A 27709-nucleotide genomic window follows, 5' to 3' on the forward strand; every position below is an offset into this window, starting at 1 on the left:
CTCCTCAGTTTATGTTGGTAAAGGGAGTCTTACATGCTGTCCGCATTAATTTGGCGAGGAGTTGGAAATCGTCTAAGGTTCCTTCGGTGGTGGGTTGGACATCTAAGGTTTGGTATATATGTGAGATGGAGCGCTTGACTGCGGTGAAAAAGAAAACATTGTCTAAGTGGGAGATGGTGTGGGATCCTTTTGTGTCAGCCTGTTCAGCATGATTGGTGGTCGTTTGTACGTCTATTTGTTTGAATAAGGCTGGATGTTTGGAAAGGTTGTGGGGGTTTGAGGACTGCTGGGGGGGTATAGGGGGTGGGGGGATTTTTGATTGAAAATACTGTAAAAAATTTGAGGTTCAATTAGCATTCACTGCAGCATTATTTTGTTTTGTGCGTTCTTATACAATATGCATTATGTATCAAGGTTGTGTATACATTGTATTGTATTTTACCCTTACTATTTTGTTTCATTGGCGGATGTATTGTTTTTTCAGTGCTTAATAAAGACCTTTATAAATTAAAAAAAAAAAGAAAGGGATAAGCTATGCGTGGAGGACTATGTTTCTGCTTGGAAAATGTCCTGTAGGAGAACTGAGCATAGATGGGTTTAGGCTTTCACTTGATGTGACTGTGCCATGTTAGACAGTTTTAACCCCATCCACTTTTCAGCAGTGGGAAAGAGAAATATCTGCTAATTTTTTTTCTTTCTCTTCGTCGAACCAGAGTTCCAGGACTTGTGGGTTTGCGTCCATCTACCAGCAAGTGGAGACAGAGAGTAAAGAATTGTGCTGCGCCTTAGTAGAAGTACATAAGTACATATAAGTACATAAGTATTGCCATACTGGGACAGACTAAAGGTGTATCAAGCCCAGCATCCTGTTTCCAACAGTTGCCAATCCAGGTCACAGATACCTGGCAAGATCCCAAAAAGTACAAAACATTTTATGCTGCTTATCCCAGAATTAAGCAGTGGAGTTTCCCCAAGTCCATTTTAATAATGGTCTATGGACTTTTCCTTTAGGAAGCTGTCCAAACCTTTTGTAAACCCCATTAGCTAATCACCTTTACTACATTCTCTGGCAATGAATTTCAGAGTTTAATTACACATTGAGTGAAGAAAAATTTTCTCTGATTCGTTTTAAATTTACTACTTTGTAGCTTCATCGAATGCCTTTGTTGTATTTTGGAAGCAGTAAACAGATGCTTCACATCTACCCTTTTCTACTCCACTTATGATTTTATAGACCTCTATCATTATCTCCCGTCAGCCGTCTTTTCTCCAAGCTTAAGAGCCCTAGCTGCTTTAGCCTTTCCTCATAGGGAAGTCGTCCCATCCCCTTTATAACTTTTGTCGCCCTTCTCGGCACCTTTTCTAATTCCACTATATCTTTTTTGAGATGCAGTGACCAGAACTGAACACAATATTTGAGGTGCGGTCACACCATGGAGTAATACAAAGGCATTATAACGTCCTCATTTTTGTTTTCCATTCCTTTCCTAATAATAGCATTCTATTTTTTTTCAAAGCCACTGCAGCACACTGAGCAGAAGGTTTCAATGTATCATCAACGACGACACCTACATCCCTTTCTTGGTCTTAACGTGGAACCTTGCATTATGTAGCTATAATTTGGGTTCCTGTTTCCCACATATATCACTTTGAGGCATACTTTCAAAGCACTTAGCCTTCCAATGTTCCATAGAAACCTATGGAACTTTGGAAGGCTAAGTGCTTTGAAAATATGCCTCTTTGCACTTGCTCACATTAAACGTCATCTGCCATTTAGATGCCCAGTCTCCCAGTCTCGTAAGGTCCTCTTCTAATTTTTCACAATCCTCTCATTATTTAGCAACTTTGATTAACTTTGTGTTGTCAGCAAATTTAATTACCTCACTGGAAACAAAACGGGAGCTGGGCAGACTTCTACGGTCTACGCCCTGATAGTGACTGAATAGATAGGGATGGGCTGGAGTGTAAATTATAAGGGGCTTCGACGTTAGTTTCAGAATTTAGTACAAGAACAGTGCTGGGCAGACTGCTACAGTCTGTGCCCTGAGAAAGGCAAGGACAAATCAAACTCGGGTATACATATAAAGTATCACATACCATGTAAAATGAGTTTATCTTGTTGGGCAGACTGGATGGACCGTACAGGTCTTTATCTCCCGTTTACTATGTTACTATGTTTCCCAGGGAACCCAACACTACCACCTCTAGCACTATGCCACCAAAAACAGATCCAAAATGGCTCCCCCTCTTGTTGGTTCCTGGAGCAGCTGCTCCAAGAAGCAGTCGTTTATTACATCTAGAAATTTTATCTCCCTGGCACTCCCTGATGCAACATTTATCCAGTCAATACTGAGGTAATTGAAATCACCCATTATAGTGTTGCCCAATTTGCCAGCTTTCCTAAGTTCTGTAAACATTTCTTCATCTGTCTGTTCGTTCTGTCTCAGAAGAATGGTAGTAAAGCCCTACAAGAATACTCTTTTTCATATATGGAATTTCTATCCATAATGATTCCACACAGCTATCTGTTCATGTGGAATGTTTATTTTACTTGACTCAATTCCCTCTTTAACATATAGCGCACCCTTCCCTCCAATTTGATCCTCTCTATGATTGTGATACAATTTGTACCCTGTTAGCACAGTGCATCATAGATTGTTCTCTTTCCACCAAGTCTCCAAGATGCCTACTATATCTTCCTCATTTAGTGCTATATAACTCTCCCATCTTATTTTTTAGGCTTCTAGCATTTGTATACAGGTACTTCAAATTGTGTTTTTTCCTTGGATCTACAAGCTGCTTAGAAGTTACCGGGGATAATACAGTGGTGTAGCTACAGGTGGGCACAGGCCCACCACATCAACATCTCTCCTCCTCCACGGCGTCCCAGCATCTGCCCGCATGTCGCTGAGTCCTGTCCCTCCCTGGTGTACCTTACAGGCATCCCCGGCACCTGTAGTGATTCAATTATTGCTGCCTGCACCGGCCCTGCAGGCTTCCATCGGCCGGGTCCCGCCCTCGCTTTCATCATTTCCTGTCTGGCGGTTTACATAGTATATACAGGTACTTATTCATACTTGAGGAAATGGAAGGTTGGTGGGGGGGGGGGGGGGGGGGGGGGGTCTCATTTTATTCCTATGGGCCCTGCTGCAGATAACTTGAGATAATCTTTAGTAAAAGACCCCCTAAGTGACTTGCCCAGAGTCACAAGGAGATGCAGTGGGAATCAAACCCAGTTCCCCAGGAACTGGGTCCGCTACGTTAAACACTAGGCTACTCCTCCACTCCATAAATAGTTAAGCGTACCTGGCTTACTTTCAGCATAGTTGAAACCTCTGAACTGGGGTTCCCTATATGTTCTTTTTCAATAGTATCCTTCAAGGATACTCCACACCGAACCATCCGCTCCTGGGCGACTGTTGGCTTCCCCCCCCCCCCCCCCCCCCCATGCTAGTTTAAAAGCTGCTCGCTTTTTTTTTTTTTTTTTTTAAGTTAGAGCAAGCAGCCTGGTTCCATTCTGGTTAAGGTGGAGCCCATCCTTTTGGAACAGTCTCCCCCTTTCCCAGAACGTTGCCCAGTTCCTAACAAATCTAAATCCCTCATCCCTGCACCATCGTCTCAACCACACATTGAGACTTTGGAGCTCTGTCTGCCTTTTGGGTCCTGCATGTGGAATGGGGAGCATTTCTGAAAATGCTACCCTGGAGGATCTGGACTTCAGCTTTCAACCTAGGAGTCTAAATTTGGCTTCCAGAATCTACCTCCCATATTTTCCTATGTCATTAGTACCCAGATGTACCAAGACAGTCAGTTCCTCCCCAGCACTATCTAAGATCCTGTCTAGGTGACGCGTGAGGTCCTGTCACATTCGCACCAGGCAGGCAAGTGACCAGGCGATCCTCATGTCCACCAGCCCACCCAGCTATCTACATGCCTAACGATCAAATCACCAACTACAACCACTGTCCTAACCCTTCCCGCCTGGGCAGGCTCTCAAGTTTTAATAATTCTAACCTAATCTAATTTAATATGGACTTTTCTATTCCACTTTACCTAAATAAGCTCTCGGTGGATCACAATCAAAATAAAATTGGGACAGAGTTATATTAACTTACATGTAACACAAATATTCCTCGCTCCATACGCAAAGGCCCTTCAAATACTGGGCAAACAAACAAGCCTTAATCACCCTCTTAAATACAGAATAACAGGTAATATGTCAGATATCTTTTGGTAATTTGTTTCATATCTCCAGACCTCTTCCTACCAAAGATCTATGCCTAGTAATAGCCTTTCGACACACTGAAATTAGGGGTATATTCAATCTCACTTACTGAATGGAACAAAGTGTTCTAGTTGCTGAGTAAAAAGAAACCATACTATGGAGATAGTCGGCGGTAATCCATAAAAATTTTTTGAAAATAAACATCAACAGCTTAAATTTAACTCTTGCCTGGACTGTCAGCCAGTGCAATTTAATCAAAAGTAGGGGTGGCATGATCAATAGATCTGCCCTCAAAATAAGTTTAGCTACCACCTTTTGTGTATGCTGTAAATGTTGAATTTGTGAGTCATGTATGCCCAGCAGCACAATATTAATTAAACAATGTTAATTAAACTCAGATTATAACCTCCTCAATTCCACCACTTCAAAAACAAGCCTGTGAAATGTATAAAAATGTTAAAATTATACCGTGGTGGTGCTTTCAGTTTCTATGGCTGTCATGACCTATGGTTTTTCTACAACTGCCCTATGTTTTAGATGCCTCCAGAAGCTGCCACCCTAAACAACTGCCATGCCTGTCTAATGGTTAAGCTGGTCTTGCCACCAGGAGACCCTAGTAGGTGGCAAGTGGAAGGATGCACAATCCACTAGAGGCCCTCAACTCATTGCGTGTACCCGGGAAGCACACTAGAGAGTAATTTTATGGGGGAGGGGGAAGGTACCTATGATATAACACACAGAGTTCTGCTTCTTTATAAAATCCCACTTTATTTTTGATGTAGGGTGACTTTTTGATCCCGAGTTTTAGAGAGAGATTACACAAGTTTTTACTAGAGGTTTTTTGGGGGGTTATTTTTATATTGTCTTTACAAAAGCCAGCAGAAATCACACCTATATTGAAAGTGTGACCTGCTTTTGAGAGGGCATACACATCAGTGCATATGCAGGTAAATTGGAACTCCTGCAATGCTCCACCCTAATTCCTCCCCTGAGCATATCGACTGTACAAGTACACAGCCACTTGAACATGACCTAATTTCATGTCGGAAAGGCACGTTATTTTGAGTTCTACCTTTATATCTCTGGAGTTCCTGATGAAGAATAATCGAAACCCTGCAGAGTTGAACTTGCAGAGGTTTGAGGTGGATAACAATTATACGTATTTGGACCTTTTGACTGGACATTAGAAGTAACAACATCGCGAGGGAGTCCCATGAATGTTTGTGACTACCCCACAAGAGGAGGCACTTTGAATTATAAGGAAGACATCAATATGGACTATTCCTACTCAAGTTAAGTGCCCCACATTTAAGAAAGAAAAAAGAAAAGATATATAACCCTTGAGGTTTGGCGCTAGTATGTGTTCGCCAGTGCAGGAACATGACAGAATAGTTATTTGAGTATGAAAGCCTACTTATGAACACTGGGTGTTTTGCTCACTTGAGAAAATTGAAAATCACAGAGTGTATCTATGATAGAGAAGCTTGTCCACCCTTAGAGGTTTAAATCGCAATGGTGTAGCCTTGCTTGGGTGAGTTTTTATTCTGAGATCACTCCAATAAATACATCAATTATTGTTTCAGCTGTTTAGCTGTTGTATTATACCTGTTCTCTCATTGATTCCCTGCACTGACAGGAACCCTGTTTTTTTATGATTTGAATACTAATTTCATAAGAGGCCTTTTCCATGTGAAAATCTGCATTTTTCTCAAGGAAGGGGTTTGTAAAATTACTCCCAATGAATCCAAGAAGGGTTGCAGCTAGGCCATGAGTAAGGCATAGGCAAATCAGGTCCATGCTGATAGCTCAAATTGTAAGGAAGGAGCTTTTTCAGATGGGCTGATTCCAAGGCAGATGTTTGCCCTGGTAAGTTGGCTGCTCCATGGCTGTGTGTATACTCTTTATTGAAAGCCTTTTCTGATGTAAAACAGGTTTTAAACATGGAAATATTTATAAAATTATCCCCACAGTGTGCAAGCACGTAATACACACAGTTAGTCCTGGTATTTACTCACCAACAAACTTCTGGCATTTGAAACTTTCATCTAACCACTCTGGAGTTACGATGTGCTTTGCTATGGAAATTGCAGTCAGGAACTTTACAGTCCGAGTCACCTTGCTAGCAACAAGATGTGTGCATTTCTGTGCAGATTCTGCTATTTCTCCCCCAAGAAAATATAGTTTCTGAAAATTTAAAAAAAGTGATTAGCCAACTGTTAATGAACAATAGTCTACAAGCTCCAGGTAGCAATTTTCAATACGCTGCCCAGCTGCAAAGTACACGTGCCCTTTTTACCCACACACCTACGTCAGAGGAGGGCGGGCCCAGGAAGAAAGAAGGGACGTCTGAGGAGGCCTTCTGACTCGCCGATCAGCTGTTCTCGCCCGTGCAGCAGAGGTGAGAGGCGCTGCATGGGCCGGTAAGGCAAAGGGGGGGGGGGGGGGGCGTTACAGGGGGGGAGCGGCAGCCACGACCAAAGGGGGGGCGGGGCACGGGACCGGAGCATGGCAGGAGGCGGAGCTAGTGTGGGAGAATACAGGAAGGGAGGAGGGCTGGCCCGGGGCTGCTAAAATTGGAGATTTTTCTTGCCGGGGGGGGGGGGGGGGGGGGGGGCAAGGCGTCCATACAGGACACTCATGACGAGTGCCTGTGCCCCCTCCCGAAACACACGTGTTTGTGGGGGTTTTTGTTTTGTTTTGACAGCTGGGCCTTTGTGGCATGCGCAGAGCAGCCAGCATTTTATTTTATTTATTTTTGTTACATTTGTACCCCGCACTTTCCCACTCATGGCAGGCTCAATGCGGCTTACATGGAGCAATGGAGGGCTAAGTGACTTGCCCAGAGTCACAAGGAGCTGCCTGTGCCGGGAATCGAACTCACTTCCTCAGTTCCCTAGGACCAAAGTCCACCACCCTAACCACTAGGCCACTCCTCCACTCCATAACGCTTGGGCTGCTCTGCGCATGCTTTAGGCGCTGATTAACGACGGGTTTAACGATTCTGTGATACATCCTACTTTGCAATACCGATCCGAACATTTCTGGAGTGTTTTTGTAGTGCATTCCTCGTTTTTTTAAAATCGTTAAGCACTTTTACGATTCTTATTTTTTAACGTTTGGTTGATGCATCTGGGCCTTAGTAAGCAGTGGGAAAAAAAAACTAGGTGAACCATAACCATATGCAGATTCTCTAAGGAAACAGTTGAAGTTATGATGCGAGAAAAGTTCTATACAGAAAGACATAATAAGATGGCATGTCTTACCCACTGAAAACGTTGTTTACTGGAAAAGCAATGGGATCACAAGAACTATGGAGAATGAAGAGGTTGTGATCTCCTGGGAGATCTCAATGCCAGGCTGTGTTCTCCTGGGAAGTTCAATGCAAGAAAACCGGACATAGAGGTAACGGAAGAAAACCAACAGAATGGCACTGATAATAGGGGTGTCAGCACCAAGTGATTATTCTGTACATCATGTGCAGAGAGAAGATCCTCACGTATGTGGCAGAAAGATAAATTATTCCCACTGTACTGGCTGTCACAAGCTTGATGAAAAGAAACTTCCGAGTGCACCTCAATGGACTGCTTAGACGTACTACGAATCATAACCTGGCTTTGGAGTGAGGTTCTTTATTGTCATGGTATGTGCAAAAATAAACCAATTAAACTTATTTTTCCCAAGAGGTAATATAGTTTTAAAATATAATCCCTTGCCTAACAATGAACTTAAAGCTGCCTTCTGATAGCGCTGAGAATTCTTCTGGGAGAGGACATTAGACTGTAAGTCACTGACTAATACCAAATCCTAATGCATTTTATATATTCAATAACAAAGTGCAAAATTGCTTTTCAGTCAGGAAATTGATAAGATGAGCTGAAAGTCGTACAAAGGCCTCCTACAATCAACACAGATAAATACAGCCAGACTAAACTAGCTCTCATGTAAAAAAGATACAGATATTTGTACTCACTAACTATAGATGAAGCGAACATGGTTCAAATGCATTTTCTCCACACATTTTACCTACTTTTAACATGCGAAACCAGACGACTGGAAGAACTGGGGACAATGAAAGATGAAGACAAAATGTGGTTTTGTAGGTGCCACATTAAGGTTATGGGAAAGAACCAGGAACAGCCTTAGCAATACTCTGTCTGCAAGACTGAAAACTGATTTCTGGCATGGCCATGTGTACTAGGATACATTGAGTAATGCTCTGCTTCCATCTTCTCCAAGTTTTCCCTCCCATACTCTTACACTCTCCCTTCCCCACCTTCCTCTCTCTACCTCTTTAGCTTCTCTTAATTACTTCAGAGTCTGTTGCTACACCTTCTCCCTTCCTCGTGAACAATCTCAATTTTCTTACTTGCAGAAGTACAGGGCAAAGGCTTCTTTTTACCAGTCCCTCTCCTCCTTCGTTCACTCTCCCTCAACATCCTAAATAAGCTCTCTCCCCCTCAGTTACTCTTTTCTCCTTTTTATTTTCAATTTGTCTCCTCCACCCCACTCTCTGCAATATTTCTCTGTCTTTCTTTTTTGAGAGTTCTTTTCCTTCTCATTTGCCTTCTTTCCCTGCTGATCAAAATCAACTCTATCTAAAATCTTTGAGAGAAATACAGTTTAATATTCAAAAATGTTCTAATTTTATAATGATTTAAGACACTGAATTACCTTAATGTAATGTTGGGCCTGAGAAGGCTCAAAACCAGTAAATAGCACCATAGGTGTCAAATCTGGTGCAAGTTTTTTGGTAGGTTGCGGTATGTCTTCAATCCTATAACACAAAGAAAGAAATAATTTACCAATAAAATTTGATCCACCAGGAAATCTCATTACTAAACATGCAATCATAAATTAAGCTAATCTAGCCACAGAGCAATAACCTTAAATAAAACACCAAAGGTGTGGAAAGAGTCAAAGTACTCTCTTAAGCTTAAAAAGTAAACTAAAATATTTTTTTCCACAGGAACTATTATTTACTTGTTCCTACTACTACTACTTAGCATTTCTATAACGCTACTAGGGTTACGCAGCGCTGTACAAGTTCCATGTCATGTTACTGAATCATATCTTTTCTTAGAAAACTAGAACTAAACTACTAAATGCAAATCTCAAATAATAAAATACAACCAACATCTCAGTAGTTGAGGACACTATTGCACAACTCAGTGCTTTCCATTCTGGGGGACACCTAGTCAGCTGGGTTTTCATGATTACGATAATGAATATGCATGAGATTGAGTTGTATGCATGCAGATCTCTTTCATGCATATTTACTGTGGTAATATCAAAAAAACAACTAAGTAGGTATATAAAGGCCAGGATACAGTTTAAGATCCATACTCTCGTTTTTACAAGATTCCAATGCATGGCTCCAGACTATCTACAGAAGCTGCCTTGCCCAGTACTCGGAACTTCCTCCTATACCACTTACCAAGCTGTAAAGGGCTGAAATACAAATACATCTGTGCCACAGGGTTTTCATACCTGTCGACCAAACTTTGGAACATCCTTCCCAAAACCATCAGGAGGTTAACTATCTTATCTTTTGCAAAATGATCAAGGCATACCTCTTCTCAAAATTCTTAACCAATACTGGCTAGCACCACTATCCAGGACCTGCAGGTTTCTAATCTTAACGCTCCCCCCCTATATATCCAACATCACTACCATGTATACAAAATGATTATCTTCGGTAAAGACTATGTATATCTACAATTATTCTCTTACGTTAGCTTTGAAGTTATCATAACTACGTTCCTTGTAAAACCCATTTAATTTAGTTTTTAATGTCAGTTTCCTTTATTGTTACGTTACTCTGTAAGCCACGTTGAGCCAAACCTGATTTGGAAAATGTGGGATATAAAAACATGGAAAAGGTATACCTGTAGTTTTGCTTTTTGAAAATTAATGCAAAGTCCACGAGTTAAATTAACCACAGACTTTGTTCCAAGGTGGACAGTTTCAAAACTACCCTTTAAAATGCAAATTACATTTCAGAAATACACCAACACTTGAATGGATGTTCATCATGAAGTTCTACTTAACCCTGGTGATTAATGACCTGGTGAGATGGTCATTTCATTAGGGACAGGCTGAACTAGTCCTAGTTTCACTCGAACTGCATCTATGATGTATAGTCCTTTTCTTAGAGAAACTGAACAAGTCCATAGCTCCAAAGGATAAAACCACGATTGGCACAGGATTGGTCCCTTTTATCCAGCCACCTCACAACTTAGTGAACATCTCTCAGCTTCTTGTTTACATGTCACTTTCATACAATACACCCCCAATCACTTACACGGCCCAATGGATTCTAGAAAGTGGCTCAATATTCAAAGTGACTTTGCCCACAGATGGAGAATGAACAGCTCACCTATTCAGATGTTTTAAAAAAAAAAATTATCCAGATAAATCACAAGGGGTAATTCTATAAAAGGGATGCCTATTTTTTAGGTGCCAAGAAAGCATCTATTTACAGCCTATTCTATAAACAAGAGAAGGAACCTATTTTCCTTTATAAAATACTAGAGTTGCAGGCCTAATAAACAAGTATATTTCAGATGCAACCACTCATACCAGCCCACAGAGCCAGCTTGCACCTGGATTGCTAAAAATGTATGTAAATTATAGTATTCTATAATTTATGCACATAACTGTGCGCCCTGCCCATGCTCAGTACAAATTTTGCCCATACGTATTCAACATCACATTTTAGTGTCATATTCCAGAATAGTGCATAGATAGAATAATGGCATTTATACACGTAAGTACACACAACATACATGCCGGTATTTTGGTCATTTGCATATGTTCTTGACTTCCTGCTCATAGAATTGACCTCTAAATGGCCAGATTTTATCCAAATAAAGGGGTGTGTTGGCTGAATACAAGATCCGAGACAACATGGTTTTACCAAAGGGAAATCGTGCCAAACGAATCTCATTGAGTTCGATTGGGTGACAGGAGAATTGAATCAGGGACGAGCTATGGACGTAATCTACTTAGATTTCATCAAAGCTTTTGACACGGTTCCCCACAGGAGGCTCTTAAATAAACTGGATGGGCTGAAGATAGGACCTGAAGTGGTGAACTGGATTAGGAACTGGTTAACGGACAGACGCCAGAGGGTGGTGGTAAATGGAATTTGCTCGGAGGAGGGAAAGGTGAGGAGTAGAGTGCCTCAGGGATCGGTGCTGGGGCTGATTCTGTTCAATATATTTGTGAGTGACATTGCCGAAGAGTTAGAAGGTAAAGTTTGCCTATTTGCGGATGATACTAAGAACAGAGTGGACACCCGGGAGTGAGTGGAAAAAGTAAAAAAGGATCTGAGGAAGCTAGAAGAATGGTCTAAGGTTTGGCAATTAAAATTCAATGCAAAGAAATGCAAAGTGATGCACTTAGGGAATAGAAATCCACGGGAAACGTATGTGTTAGGCAGGGAGAGTCTGATAGGTACGGACGGGGAGAGGGATCTTGGGGTGATAGTATCTGAGGATTTGAAGGCGACGAAACAGTGTGACAAGGCTGTGGCCGTAGCTAGAAGGTTGTTAGGCTGTATAGAGAGAGGTGTGACCAACAGAGGAAAGGGGGTGTTGATGCCCCTGTATAAGTCGTTGGTGAGGCCCCACCTGGAGTACTGTGTTCAGTTTTGGAGGCCGTATCTTGCTAATGATGTAAAAAGAATTGAAGCGGTGCAAAGAAAAGCTACGAGAATGGTATGGGATTTGCGTTACAAGACGTATGAGGAGAGACATGCTGAACTAAACGTATACTCTGGAGGAAAGGAGAAATAGGGGTGATATGATACAGACGTTCAAATATTTGAAAGGTATTAATCCGCAAACGAACCTTTTCCAGAGATGCGAAGGCGGTAGAACGAGAGGACATGAAATGAGATTGAAGGGGGCAGACTCAAGAAAAATGTCAGGAAGTATTTTTTCACTGAGAGAGTAGTGGATGCTTGCAATGCTCTCCCGCTGAAGGTGGTGGAAATGAAAACGGTAACGGAATTCAAACATGCGTGGGATAAGCCTAAAGAACTCCTGTGCAGAAGGAATGGATCCTCAGGAGCTTAGTTGAGATCGGAAAGCGGGGCTGGTGGTTGGGAGGCAGGGATAGTGCTGGGCAGACTTATACGGTCTGTGCCAGAGCCGGTGGTGAGAGGCGGGACTGGTGGTTGGGAGGCAGGGATAGTGCTGGGCAGACTTATACGGTCTGTGCCAGAGCCGGTGGTAGGAGGCTGGGCTGGTGGTTGGGAGGCGGGGATAGTACTGGGCAGACTTATACGGTCTGTGCCCTGAAGAGCACAGGTACAAATCAAAGTAGGGTATACACAAAAAGTAGCACATATGAGTTGTCTTGTTGGGCAGACTGGATGGACCGTGCAGGTCTTTTTCTGCCGTCATCTACTATGTTACTATGTTAATGTGACAATATGGTTAAGAAAGCTTGAACAAATATCTAGAAACAATTTGTTTGACTTACCTTGCACGTTTAGGTGGAGGCTGGAGGCTAGGTTCATTCTGTTTCTGTTTAAGAGGTAATCTTATACCCTGAAGTTAAAAACATAAATATTGTGAATTATGTGATCCTAGGATTCCACATGGAAATATTTCAAAGTACTATTTGTACACACCATGAGGTATGTTCAAATGAAAAAGAAAGATAGAACATTCATTCTGGACACTTAAAAGTTCCTTTCATAAAGAAATGACAATCTTGACTTCTGATTCTTTACATCAGAAAGGTCAATTTCTAGTGTTCACAGCACATTATCAGTCTCTGAAGCAAAACTCAGTATTTTTGGCAGAGTGAGAACAAGATAAACAAGATTTCTCATGTTCCCACAAAAAAAATGAAGCTTGTTGCCTATGCTCTTCCCTTTTCAACTGATTCAATTGTCAGCTTTTTCCATCTCTACTAGAACAAAGAAAAAATAATACGAGCTATCTGAATGAAGTCAGTGCCCCCAACTCATAAAATTCAGGTCACTATGTCCTGCTGCATTACTTAAGACATCAGGTCACCGAACTATAAGAATGTGTGACCCAAGAACAAAATATATTCCCTTCCCCACCCATGTAAGAACTTAAGTGTTGCCATACTGGGGACAGACCAAAGGTCTATCAAGCCCAGTATTCTGTTTCCAATACCGGCAAATCCAGGTCACAAGTAGCTGGCAAGACCCAGAAAAGTAAAACAGATTTTATGCTGCTTATCCAAGAAATATGCAGCAGATTTTCCCAAGTCCACCTTAATAATGGCATATGGACTTTTCTTTTAGGAAATTATCCAAACCATTTTTAAACCCTCCTAACTGTATTTACCACATAAGATAAAACACTTTTTTTTTAGTACAATCAATATCTTTTGAAAGTCATGGCTGCACCCACATTATGCTTATAAAAACAACAGGGACCATTAATTTCTTTACTGCAAATAAAAATAGAAACATTAGATCAACATACCAGCAAGAGTTCCGATGATACCTTTAACGGAACTCTCCAAGCATCTATATAAATGGGGGGGGGGGGGGGGGGGAAAGAAGAAAAGTAAATTGCAGTTTATAATAGAAGCACTAGTTTAATAACTCAATATAATCTTTGGCTCTTACAGTTAATTCTTATTAACTATATTGTTCATCAGTACCATTCTAAACATACAACTGGAAGATTTATTGATCGCTTTCAAAATGAAAAATGCAAATGTGTACATACCAAGCAGGTTTGAAATGAGATGTTGTGATGGAGCGAGAGGCTCCTGGAGACTGAACACTATGTATCGATTGTGCTGCATCTGCCGTAGTGCTTCAAAGTTTCCAAGCAGGATGTCACAAAGCCACTGTGCATTGACACAGGGTATTCTCCACTCTTTAGCCTTCTCATACTTTAAGCCACTTGGCCTTTTTGAAAAATAAAGCATCTTAGTTAAATATGCCAGGCATTTAACTGTTCCTGCATTACAGTCTAATGTGGCTTCTTTTAAGGTTCATCAAGTATTTGTAACACATAATCTTTCAAACTGAAAGTGATCACTCACTAAAAACTAATCTGCTAGAGCCCCTACCCTTTTTCTGTCAGATCCGAGACCTTCAGAACTGCCACAAAACGTGTCTAGAGGTGGAAACTTGGCCATTTTGGGGGTTTAAGCTTATAGCCAATACTTTCTGGTATGAATAATCCAGTTTCTAACATTATAGGCAGCCCAAACAAATGAGAGTTTAAAAGTTAGACCTGGTCTAAGAACTTCAGAAAAGCAATTATTTTGCAATTCTGGCTGTGACAAACTAAACTGTACCCACTTCTAGGGTTCCCTCTAAGTTGGGTGCACAGACTGTGAAACCTCATGCAACCAGAAAAACATAGCATGCACAAGAAAATATAAGAATGTAGTGAATTTTAAGCAGTTCAGATAAATCAAATTGTTCACATCTGCCCAATCTTAGAGGCTGACAACTTCTAATTGTTCAAAACAAATGGAACAATAAAATAACAATGTAGAATTAGTTTGCATTAAAGCAAATAACTCTTCTAAAATCTTGATAGTATTTGAATTAGACTTTGAGGTACACTTGCTCGTAGGATGCACAAATTTGAACTCAGCTTGCATAAAGTTGCAGGAAAAAAAAATTTCGTGCACAGCCCAAACACTAGAGGGAATATCGTCCACTTTGTTCCTTAAGTCAATTAATATGGTCACCCTGCTGTAAGCTTCTTTATTGCCTCTCTGCAATACTCAATGGACAATCATTTGGTATGAACGCTATTTGAAGTAATGAAAATGGAAGTTAATTTGCTGCAATTAATATAATTTACTGCAACATTTAGAGGGTCTTTTACAAGGCATCAGTAAGCCCAATGCAGGCTTACTGAACGCTAAATCGGGACTACCGCTGACCCCATGCAGCCACCGGCAGTAGTTCCGCCTGAGCACACCCTATTTACGGGGGAAACAGAAACCCCTCCCAGAAATGGCTTGTGCTGCCCGGTTACTGCCAGGTTACCATGGCAGCCCTTATCGCCATCTCAATGGGTGGTGGTAAGGGCTCCCCACTACATGGCCATACGGGTTAAGAGTTCCCTTACCATATGACCATGTTTGTCTGAGAGCTTTTTACCTGCTGCGGTAAAAAGGGCCCTGGCGCATGGGAAAAATGGCCTCAGCCACTAGCGCAGAGCCCTTTTTCCCCACAGCAAAAAGCTTCAAAATATTTACAAAAATAAACACAAAGGAGAACTCAAAGCCTCACGACTAGAAACAAAGAAAAACAAAAGTGAGGTACTGAAAAAACAAGGAAGTCCGAACACAATAGTATAGGGCTTCTTTATTGCTTCCAAAGTATTGCAATCATATAGTCAAAGGACTCAACCCGTGTTTCGACGGGTGTGCCTTTGTCAGGAGCCTTTATAGTAAAAAATATATACATATAAATGTTGTTACATGCAGACATAAGTAGCATAAATTATTTTTATTGCACTTAATACATAAAGCCATTGTAAAACTACATATGAATATGAAAAACAATAGGTGCACATGAAATGTAAAATTAAACATGTATAAAATAATACACATTAAATGTGAGGTAAAACGCTAAAAACAATTTGATACATCTAGCTGTGTATATCAATCAGTGCATATATACCTTGACGTAAACAGTACAATGAATACAGCAATGCATTTTCAGACTCACATGTGGGTCGATCAGTCAGACTCTCCTTACTTTACATATCTGAGTGTCTCGTTAATATTTCAGCACAAAATGTAGGGGGTTGTTTACTAAAGCTTAGCTCCAGTTATCCGCACCTGCTGCAGATAACTTCAGCTAAGCTTTAGTAAACAACCCCCTCAGTTTTGTTAATTCTATTTGTATGCACTAAAATAATTTTTTCAGTTTACTACATACATTTTACATTTAAATCACTTGTACACGTACAAAAAAAAAAAAAATCAAAGGTTGCTAGGTGAAGAACACATTAGAATTGATATCACTTAAACCTTTGAAGGCTGTAATATATTTTAATGCAGCTAAAAAAAGTAATTATATACAGATGTCATTATAAATTAGTTTCCAGGGTTTATAACTTCTTCAGATGTCTCTAAGAGGCTCTGAAATCAATATACCATAATATTTTCTATAATTGCTTTTGCTAGATCCACTAAAAGAGGGCATGGCCTTCAAATTATGCTATTTATCCTGAGTAGAGAGATGTGGTAGCCATGTTAGTCCACTTCTAAAGCCAGTCAATAGAAATAGAATAAAATAAAACATAGAAAAGAAAATAAGATACCACCTTTTTTATTGGACTAACTCAATACATTTTTTGATTAGCTTTCGAAGGTAGCCCTTCTTCGTCAGATCAGAAATAAGCAAATTTTGATAAGTAACAGCATATATAAGTGAAATATAAAAGTATTTCAGTGACAGTCTGAAAGGATGAGGGAGAGTTGGGCTAGGTGAGAAACAGAGAGGGCTGAGAAACAAGGAAAACCACTCCATAAGTACATAAGTAATGCCACACTGGGAAAAGACCAAGGGTCCATCAAGCCCAGCATCCTGTCCACGACAGCGGCCAATCCAGGCCAAGGGCACCTGGCAAGCTTCCCAAACCTACAAACATTCTATACCTGTTATTCTTGGAATTGTGGATTTTTCCCAAGTCCATTTAGTAGTGGTTTATGGACTTGTCCTTTAGGAAACCGTCTAACCCCTTTTTAAACTCTGCTAAGCTAACCGCCTTCACCACGTTCTCAGGCAACGAATTCCAGAATTTAATTATGCGTTGGGTGAAGAAACATTTTCTCCGATTTGTTTTAAATTTACTACACTGTCGTTTCATCGCATGCCCCTTAGTCCTAGTATTTTTGGAAAGCGTGAACAGACCTGTTCCACTCCACTCATTATTTTATATACCTCTATCATGTCTCTCCTCAGCCGTCTCTTCTCCAAGCTCAAAAGCCCTACCCTCTTTCTTCATAGGGAAGTCGTTCCATCCCCGCTATCATTTTAGTCACCCTTCGCTGCACCTTTTCCAATTCTACTATATCTTTCTTGAGATGCGGCGACCAGAATTGAACACAATACTCAAGGTGCGGTCACACCATCCTCGGAACACACCTAACTAGTCAGGCTTTCAGGATACCCATAATGAATATGCTTGAGATAAATTTAACATATGCTACCTCCATTCTATGCAAATCTGTCTCATGCATATTCTTTGGGTGTGTCCTGAAAACCTGAGTAGTTAGGTGTGTCCCACAGATTGGGTTAAGAGAACCCCTGCTTTTGACCAATGCTTCCAATATCAATGATGCTGCATCAGACCATTAAGAGCCTCTCTCTCTCTATGCATTTCATGGCCATGAAGTACTCCTGTTGTCATCTGAAGGCACAAATTACAATTAAAGGGTTTGTGATTAGGCCCTTAGCACGACAAGCACCAACTATTTATTTATGGCATTTCTATCTCATATTAGCCCAAGTGGAACTCAGGTTCAATGTGGACTACAATATATACATAAAAGAAAATAAATAAATTAGCAATACATTTAAGGAATATATCATTAAAATATTATGGAAATGACAGGAACAAATTCAGTGGGGTGTCGGAGGAAGTGAATTCAGCACTGAGTTCCAACACTGTTGAAGATTGTGCTAAAAAAGTTATCTCTCTATATAAAAGGCAACACCAACGTTCTATGAAGCCTCCAGCCGGAAGTGTGAAGGGGGTGAGATATCCGGTTTCCCTATGAGTGTCTGCCCCGCCCTCTCTGTAACACAGTCAGTGAAGGAAAACAGCAGAGCAGGAAATCAAATCGCTGGCTCTGTAACAGTGAAGGACTCAGAGGGGGGATGGGAGAGAGGCCAGAGGGCAGGGACACACACTCCCACATGCACACAGAAGAAAACATTGCTAGCCCCCGTTTCATTTGCATCAGAAACGAGGCTTTTTTACTAGTTTTTCAATAAATTACAAAATAACTCATAATCACTAGCATATCTAATTTGTTTAGGAAGAGAATTTGATAGTTGCACTAATGGACAACTTAGGTATAGGAGGGTCTGTCCTAAATTGAGTGCGATGAATTTTTAAAATCTAGATCCTATTAAGTCAAATCTCCTAATTCAATCTCCCCACAATGGGCTCCACGCTGCAGAGTCCCACAGGGATCCCCTCTTTCACCCATCTTATTCAATATTAAGATAAGTGCTGGATGCCCATGGTTATAATAATTTTATTTATGCAGGTGATAATCTATATCCTTTTCAAAAATTCTATTGAAGAAGTGCTATCTGTCATCAAATCTGGTCTAGACCTGATGGAGAATTGGGCCTTCACTTTTAAACAAAAATTGAATAGAGAGAAAACTAAATTTCTGTTATTATCTAACCCTCATCATGTCAAACTTTCAAAACTTCACAACTGATAATGTAACTTATCCACTGACGTCCCAACTAAACAGAGGTATAATAATTGATTCCTATATGTTATTGAACATCCAAGTCCAAGCAGTCATCACAAAACCTTTAAAGCAGTCTCATAAAATATCATCTTGCAGAAATGGAAAAAATAAAATCCGAGTGACTGTTCGATTGGCGGTGCAGAAGAAATTACCATATATGCTTAAAGTTATCAATAGAAATCAAACAAAATAAAACATGGAAAAGAAAATAAGATGATACCTTTTTTATTGGACATAACTTAATACATTTCTTGATTAGCTTTCGAAGGTTGCCCTTCTTCGTCAGATCGGAAATAAGCAAAATCTGACGAAGAAGGGCAACCTTCGAAAGCTAATCAAGAAATGTATTAAGTTATGTCCAATAAAAAAGGTATCATCTTATTTTCTTTTCCATGTTTTATTTTGTTTGATTTCTATTGATAACCTTAAGAGTGGACTAACACGGCTACCACACTCCTCTACATATATGCTTAGAAAGTAAAGAAAGCTCTGAAGCAATGCTCCACACTAGTAAAAGGTGAAGTCATGTGAGTCATGTTATCTCCAATGCATATTCTTATCAGAGAATAAGTAATATTTCAGTTACACAATTTAAACCTACATATATGGCTCCCTCCACAACCATAGTATCAGGCTGAGGCAAACAAATACCAATACCAAAAATACATTTCCAGCAGTAGTGGAATTTTGAGCACAGATTCAAATGAACAATTTTACCTACTCTTTACAGATGAGAACTGTGTTGCTGCGGCACAGATAGCCCGTATACTTGGAGCCTGCTAAATAGGCCATAAGTTTAAGGTCATCTCGATCACTGTCAGTAAACCCGGTCACCGATATAATCTAAAAGCAGACAAAAACAACTACTAGTTACAAATGTTAACAATTTTTGTTTGTGAAGCACCATAAGCATTTACAAAGTTATGTGAAAGCAAATCAGTAAGGAGCACTGTATCTGCTACTCCGGGCAGATTATACCTCTCCACACGTTTAAAACGTGAAGGTCATCATTAAGTTTTGTGCCAAACACACTTTTCAGAAAGGCTACTGGATGCAAGAAGCATTAGATTTGGGTGCATTTCCAGCTGCAAACCTGACTGACTAGGTATAGCTCAAAAATTGGCTACGTTAACATACAAATATCACCCAACTGTCTTCACCACTCATCTGTTTACCGAAAATTGATACCCATATATAATATCAATACATTTAGAAATATAATTAATACCTATTTTTAGAGCTATTAGACATATACAATGCTGTACAGTAGTGATAAGTATTCAGATATACAATATGACTCTTCCCCTAAGAATTTTCAATCTAAGTGGGTACCTGAGGCAACGGGAGAAAAAAAGATCTCCCCAGGTCACAAGAGTGTCAGAGGCAGATCACTAGGCCATTTCCTCTCCTCAATTTCATCTCGTTGGAGCAGAATGCTTAAAAATAAAATTAAATCACAAGCATTCCTGTAAAAATAATAAACTGTTACTACTGTAAGATCCCAGTGTCCAAAATTAAATAGCAATCTTATTTGAAGAATATAAAGGTAAAAATATTGAACAGGCAAGGTCAGCGTTTTCAGCAGCATCATGAACTGGAATTTTGCCCTGTGCGACATCCCCTTGCACCCCCACCCCCCAACCAAGAGGAGACAATGGATGGAGAGCAATTATGGCACTTTGCCTTTCATGCACCACGTGCAGCCTCACTGCTCACACATTTTTTTATAAATGTTAACTGTAGCCAGCTAATTTAGACCCTGACACTCAGTGAATATCCAGTCAGTGGCAGTACACAGAAGTTAAGTAGGTACAGCTGATACTGAGTGCCAAACCTGCGTAGCTTACTGGACAAAGATAGGACTACTCTTTAAGTGGTCTTATATTCCTATTAGCTATGTAGGCACTGGCAGTGCCTGAATATCTCCCAGCTTCACTCAGACTCCACCTCAGACTGCCCTGACACTGCCTGGACAGTGCTGCAGCAGTCAGAGGGGATATTCAGTGGCACTGCCCAGTTAAGTGCCGCTGAATATCCCCTCCTGAGATGCTCAGCACGATTTAACCAGGCAGGAGCCTCCAATGCCTGGTTAAATCATTTTGAATATCAGGCTCATAGTCACTTCACAGTGTGGGAGGAACAAATGAGGGCCCTCTCTTGCAAGGACCCTGAAAAAGATGGCAGGCACCCAGATGATAATTAAACATATTCTAACAAAAATAAAAATCCAGAAAAAAGTGTGAGAAAAGGAAATCAATTGCTTTCAAAATGTCTAAACTTGCTGGGATGGACAAAGTACAGGATACCCAAAGAAATGCAGAAGGGAGATGAACTGGATAGCTGTGTGCAGGGAGGTACAAATGAACTGACTAATAAAGATTCAAAAACAGTTTATGAAGTTAATTGTATAGAACAGAACTGACAGACAAGACAACACACTGATGACTAGGAATACATTTGGAAAGGTAAAGATCTATTGACAGAAGGAATGGTTCACATTCACCTAGAAGGGTGATATAATCCCTTAACTATCACTGGGCATTCTACTTAAACTATCAATTAAATTAAAAATGGAAGGAGGCACAAACTACTCATTCCCACAAACAAAAACAAGTAAACAGGTTAAGTCAGTCCTGAAGTGATAAAGCCCTAAATCAACTACAGAGAAACAAAATCAAAAGCAGAGGAAGGATAGTTGGAAGAAATACAAAGAGAAGAAATGAAAAGAGGCATTATCGGAGCATAATTTTGGAGTCCCGAGTGGAATGTTCCATTGTAAATAAAAATCCTAGACCAGGATGCCACCACGGCAGAGGCAGATTTGAGTATGGGTGCTTATCTCTAAGTCTTGGTGTAAAGGAAACCAGTATTGCACTGAGTAATTTTAAAAAGCCACTTCTGTGTGTAAAGCAGTGCCTTACGCCAGGAAATAAACATTTATAAAACTATGCATCCAATATGTGCAAACAGCCTGTATGTTACCTAAACTAAGCAGAAACACTTCCAGAGTGGGCAGAGTTGCATTCATAAATACAATTATAAAAGCATGTGTATACGTGCAAATTAGCATACCTAAATTTGCTGAGTTACAGAACAGGGGTAAATTAAGTACATACATTCCTTGGGGTAATTTTCAAAATGAAATTCTGTATAAGTTTTCATTTTAAAGTTCAAATATACTGCACAAGGAAGTATTCATGCACTATTACACATATGCTTACTTATAAGCATACCTCCAGTGGGGCAATCCTTGAGTAAAACATTGAGAAAGAAAACAGGGAAAAACGTTGGAGAAAAGGTGTAGTTCTTTAAATCAGGAAGTCACTAAATTCAGAAAGAACAGGCTGAATTGGAAAACCCTAAAAGATTGGGAGTGATTGTGTTTGACGACCTTAAAGCTTCCAAACAGGTAGAAAAAGCGACGGTCAAAGCCAGAAGGATGCTGGAGTGCATAAAACAAGGGATGACCAGCAGAAAAAGGAGGTGATAGTGCCTTTGTATAAGTCTCTGGTGAGGCCCCATTTAGAGTACTATGTGCAGTTCTGGAGACCGCACCTACGGAAAGATATAAACAGGATGGAGTTGGTCAAGAGGGCGGATGGGTGGGAAAGTGTAGGATATAAATGTTACAAATAAATAAATAAATAAAATACAAACACAAAATAAAAGAACAGGCTTTTGAACCTGGACAAGTATATGCTGGAAGACAGGAGGGAGACAGGAGATATGACAGAGACATTTAAGTATCTCAAAGCCATTAATAGACAGGATGCGAGCCTTTCTCAACTTAAGGAAAACTCTGGAACGAGGGGGCATATGATGAAGTTAAGAGGGAATAGGCTTAGGAGTAATATAAGAAAGTATTATTTGAAGGAAAGGGTGGTGGAAGCATGGAATGGCCTCCCGGTGGAGGCTGTGAAGTCGAGTACTGTGTCAGAATTTCACAAGACATGGGATAAAAACGTGGAATTGCTCAGGAAAAGGAAGAGTTAGGGGTTACAGAGGATGGGCAGACTGGATGGGCCATTAAGTCCTTTATCTGCCGTCATGTTTCTATTTATTTATTTTTCTGCCTTTATATCTCACATTTTCCCACCTCTTTGCAGGCTCAATGTGGCTTACAAATACCGTACTGGTGATCGCCATTTCCGGAATAAGAAATACACAGTAATATTCCAGTTAAAATAGAGAATACGCAGTATAAATTGGTAGAAAAATAGATAAACAGTACAATTCAGGTATTAAAGAACAAGGGTAATGAAAAGCATTCAATAATAACAATGTGATAAAGTAACCAAATAAAAATGATTCAATCTTAGTTCATTGTAGTACAGATCAATGTCATGTTTTAAGAAGGATCCCTTTGATAAGTCTCTTTGAACAGTTTAGTCTTTAATCATTTCCAGAAGGCTGCCAAGTCATGTGTTGTTTTTATGGCATTCGGCAGTGCATTCCAAAGTTGTGTGCAGATGTAAGAGAAGCTGGATGCATAAACTGATTTAAACTTAAGTCCTCTACAATTGAGATAATGCAGGTTCAAGAATGTACATGATGAACTTTTTGTATTCCTTGTTGGTAGATCAATGAGATCTAACATATATATCGGGGCTTTTCCATGAATAACTCTATGAACTAGAGTACATAATTTGAATGTAATTTGCTCTTTTAAAGGGAGCCAGTGTAATTTTTCTCTGGGGTTTGGCGATTTCATATTTCGTTTTTCCAAATATAAGTCTAGCTGCAGTGTTTTCGGCTCTTTGAAGTTTTTTAATAATTTGTGCTTTACATCCGGCAAAAATGGAGTTGCAATAGTCCAAATGGCTTAACACCATGGATTGCACCAGGTTGCGGAATACCTCCCTTGGGAAGAAAGGTTTAACTCTTTTAAGTTTCCACACAGCATGGAACATTTTTTTTGTTACATTTTTTGCATGACTTTCCAGGGTGAGATTGCAATCAATTGTGACTCCTAGAAGTTTCAAAGTGTCCGAAACAGGAAGAATGTGATTCGGAGCATTAATATTAGCATACTTGACCTTATTATATTGCAACGAAAGGATAAGGCATATTGTGTCTTTTCAGCATTAAGCTTCAGTTGGAATGCATCCGCCCATAAGTTCATTATTTGGAAGCTGTGATTGATTTTCTTTGTGATTTCTATTAAATCATTACTGAACGGGATATATATCATGACATTATCAGCGCAGATGTAAGGATTGAGGCCTTGGTTGGATAATGATTTAGCCAGTGGAGTCATCATTAAATTGAAGAGAGTTGGTGAGAGCGGCGATCCTTGAGGCACATGTACATGGGATCAAGGTACAGACCAATACAGAGAAGGTGAAATTTAAAATATTGTTTATGATTTTTAAGGTGCTAAAGATGGATACACCTCATCATTTATCTCTGGTGCTGAAAATTAATCAAATATCAAGGCCTTTGAGATCTGAAGGAACAGATCTGCTATCAGTAACTGCTTTACATAAGGTTCAATATGAGGAGACAAAAGTATGGCATGCATTGCCTTTAAAGGATCAGGATGCTGACCAAGATGGCTAAATTAAATTATTGAAAGAACAAATATTTATGCTGGCCACTGGTAGACAATAACGGAAAAAAGCAGGAAATGATCAGGGTCAGAAGTTAATTAGATAGCTGATCGTGTGTCGATGTTGTATTGTTGACATTATGGGTATTTTATTGTAATCTGCCTTAGACAAAGGCAGAATATAATTTGAGATATAATTACAGAAACAGCTCACAAAGGTACAATCCTTCTTATATACAAATTCAATCTACCAGATATGGACTGGAGCCTAACTGCTGCAGCTTCAGCTAGAAACAGAAAAGTCCTGGCTTCTCCAGAAGGGGTATTCCTTAAATAAATAGTGGAAGAATCCACTCCAGTAGAAACTACAGTAGAGACTGTCACTGACAACATGGTAAAGGTGAAAGATGAATTTTCTCTTCTTGAAACCTATTAAACCAGTACTGATGAATAGGTTTATCTTGCAAAATGATTAAAAACTCATTTACAGGAGAGTAAATGAAGCCTTTTAACCTGAAGCACACTCCAAAATACTCAGAGCTAAAAATTCTCACAATTTTGTTTAACTTGTCAGCGACTGGAGGAAAGTAGGTTGAGAAATTATGTCTTACCTGATAATTTTCTTTCCTTTAGAGCAGCAGACGAATCTAGAGACTAATGGGTTGTGACCATCTACCAGCAGGTGGAGGTAGAGAACGCTGAACTGAAGTGCCTTATGGAATGGAATGCTCCTTGGCCAGTTAGTATTCAAGTAACAAAGCAGAGGAAAGAAACAGAAGAATAAAAGACACCAAAAAAACATTTCTCCTTCCCCACTGGGAATGAACTCATAACTGATGAATAACTTGATTGCTGGAAACAACCTGAAACATATAAACATTGAAGAACTATCAGGCCCAGCAGAAAGAACCAACCAAGTTTCCGCTGGATAAATAGGGTGGGCCTCTGAATTCATCTGCTGCGTCTAAAAGAAAGAAAATGATCAGGTAAGACATAATTTCTCATTCCTTAGCAACAGCAGTAGATGAATCCAGCGACTAATGGGATGTAGCAAAGTAGTTAGACAACAAGATGGGCATGTGATGCTCCTGCCGCCAGAACTGAGGCCCCGAAGGGAGCATCCGTGTGTGCCGCAACATCCAAATGATGTTTGACAAATGTATGAACCAAGGACCATATCACAGCCCTGTAAATTTTGTCTACAGAAAACAGAAGCGACTCAACCCACAAAGTCACAATTACCCGAGCAGAATGTGTTCCAAAACCTGTAGGAAGTGTCTTTCTTGCCAGAATGTAAGCAGGTGAATAGCCTCTTTTACTCAGTTAGCAACCGTCGCCTTTGATGGGGAGTCCCCTTTCCAAGGACCCGCTGTGAAATCGAACAAATTATTGGATCAATAAAACTCAGTCACTTTCACATAACAGAGTAGCACCCAACAGACATCAAGAAGTCATAAGCTGGAAAAATTGTGAGGATACAAATCTGCCTGAAAAGCAGGAAGAAACAAGGGCTGATTAAGGTGAAAGGAAGATACCACCTTTGGCAAAAAGGAAGGAATCATGCGCGTCACCCCAGTGGATGAAAAACACAGAAATGGTCCATACACGACAACGCCTGCAGTTCTGACACCCAGTGTACCGACGAAATAGCTACCAGAAACACTGTCTTCACTGTCAGATCCTTCAAAGAAGCCTGAAGAAGGGGCTTAAAGGGAAGCTTCTGCAGCACACGAAGAACTAAATTAAGGTCCCATTGTGGACATGGAGTGTGGCGGAGGCCGGAGACAATGAACTCCTTTCAAAAAACACACAACGTCGGGATGAGCTCCTAAAGAGGAGTGAAGGAGCCTGCCTCTATAACATGCCAAGGCCACCACTTGCAGCTTGAGAGAATTGTAAGCCAAACCTTTCTGTAGACTCTCTTGCAGAAATGCCAAAATTTGAGGGAGAGAAGACTGCAAGGGGGAACCCCCCTGTCTGCACAACAAGACTCGAAAAATCACCACACCCGCTCATATGCCATTCAGGTAGAGCGCTTTTTTGCTTGAAGAAGAGTCACAATTACTTCCTGCGAATAACCTTTCCTTCTCAACTTCGATTGCCTCTTCGCCCCAGCTTTTTAGTTTAGGGACCAGTTTAGATGGAAGATCCCTCCCCTTTTGGTCTTACGGCTTGTAAGACCAAAAGGGGAGGGATCTTCCATCTAAACTGGTCCCTAAACTAAAAAGCTGGGGCGAAGAGGCAATCGAAGTGGTTTGTCTATCTGTAAATGAATGAGATCCCCATACCACGGGCGACGTGGACCACCTGGCCCGGGTAACGACGAAGATGTTGAAGGCCCAAGCCTATCATGGGCCATGGAGGAAAGGCATACAGAAGATGATCTGTCGGCCATGGCTGCAAAAGTGTATCTATGCCTTCTGCTACATAATCTCTTTGTCTGCTGTAAAATCTCGGAGCCTTGGCACTATGTCAGGTCACAATGAGGTCTATTCTTGGACAGCCCCATCTGTCCGTTATGTGCCAGAACGCTGACTCCACTAGCTTCCATTCCCCCAGATCCAAGACATTCCAGCTCAGGTAACCTGCCTGTGTGTTCTAAACTGCCGCTATGTGAGCCCTGGCGGCTGATGTAAGCCAATGCTGTCATATTGTCGGAGAGAACACGGACCGGCCTGACCTTCAGTAAAACTTGGAATATGAGGAGCGTCAAGCGGACTGCCCAGAGTTCCAATCAATTTACTGGCCACTTTGCCTCCTCCGGGGACCACTGACCCTGAGCTATTTGCCCTAGACAATAAGAGCCCCAGCCTGTCAGGCTTGCACCTGTGAACACCACCAACCACTGCTGCACTCCTAAAGGGAGGCCGCTGTGCAAGGAGTCGCTCTTTAGTCACCATGCCATGCCCCCTCGCGCTGACCGTGTCCAACGTAGCACCTGATCATAATCCTGCGACACTGGGGACCAGCGACTCAACAGAGATTGCTGCAATGGACATGTGTGCCTTGGTCCAAGGAATGACGTGGAGAGCCGCCGCTATGGATCTGAGAATTTGAACAAAATCCCAAACATAAGGCACCGGAGAAGAATCCAACAAATTTGAGACTGCAGCTTGAGACCCCCCCCCCCCCCCCCCCCCCCCCCCCCCCCCCATGTCTGTCTGTCCCCAAAGGTCGGAGGAGGGACAGAGCAAGGTTGCAGGTAATATTTTTTATTTTTAGGATGATGCGGAATGGGTACCCATGTGGTCTCCCACGCATGCACACAATAAACACAACCTTTGCATTTAAAGTGACCTTTTTCTTGATCTTTTACTGTATTACGAGTTATAAAACATTCTCCTATATTACGGCCACGTGAAAACGCAAATCTAGGTTTCTCCTCAAATCCAGGTATTATCCCTAATATAGGCCAATATTTATTGATGATACTTTTGACTTGTGAAATCCATGGTTCATTGGGTAAAATGCAT

At 40.7% G+C, this 27709-nt stretch overlaps 1 protein-coding gene across 1 annotated transcript in view; it reads right to left on the reverse strand.

The window, feature by feature from the left end:
- PAXIP1 (PAX interacting protein 1) overlaps nucleotides 1-27709 on the reverse strand; it is a 136341-nt gene that overhangs the window by 32345 nt on the left and 76287 nt on the right. Inside the window, exons 11-16 of the mRNA XM_030198453.1 lie at nucleotides 19410-19531; nucleotides 13945-14129; nucleotides 13696-13739; nucleotides 12713-12780; nucleotides 8897-8999; nucleotides 6241-6409 (exon numbers count right to left, since the gene is read on the reverse strand). Of these exons, the coding sequence (XP_030054313.1) occupies nucleotides 6241-6409; nucleotides 8897-8999; nucleotides 12713-12780; nucleotides 13696-13739; nucleotides 13945-14129; nucleotides 19410-19531 (691 nt within the window). The remainder of the gene's footprint in view (nucleotides 1-6240; nucleotides 6410-8896; nucleotides 9000-12712; nucleotides 12781-13695; nucleotides 13740-13944; nucleotides 14130-19409; nucleotides 19532-27709) is intronic.

This window comes from Microcaecilia unicolor, chromosome 1 (genome assembly GCF_901765095.1).
Source record: "Microcaecilia unicolor chromosome 1, aMicUni1.1, whole genome shotgun sequence".
Lineage (NCBI taxonomy): Eukaryota > Metazoa > Chordata > Amphibia > Gymnophiona > Siphonopidae > Microcaecilia > Microcaecilia unicolor.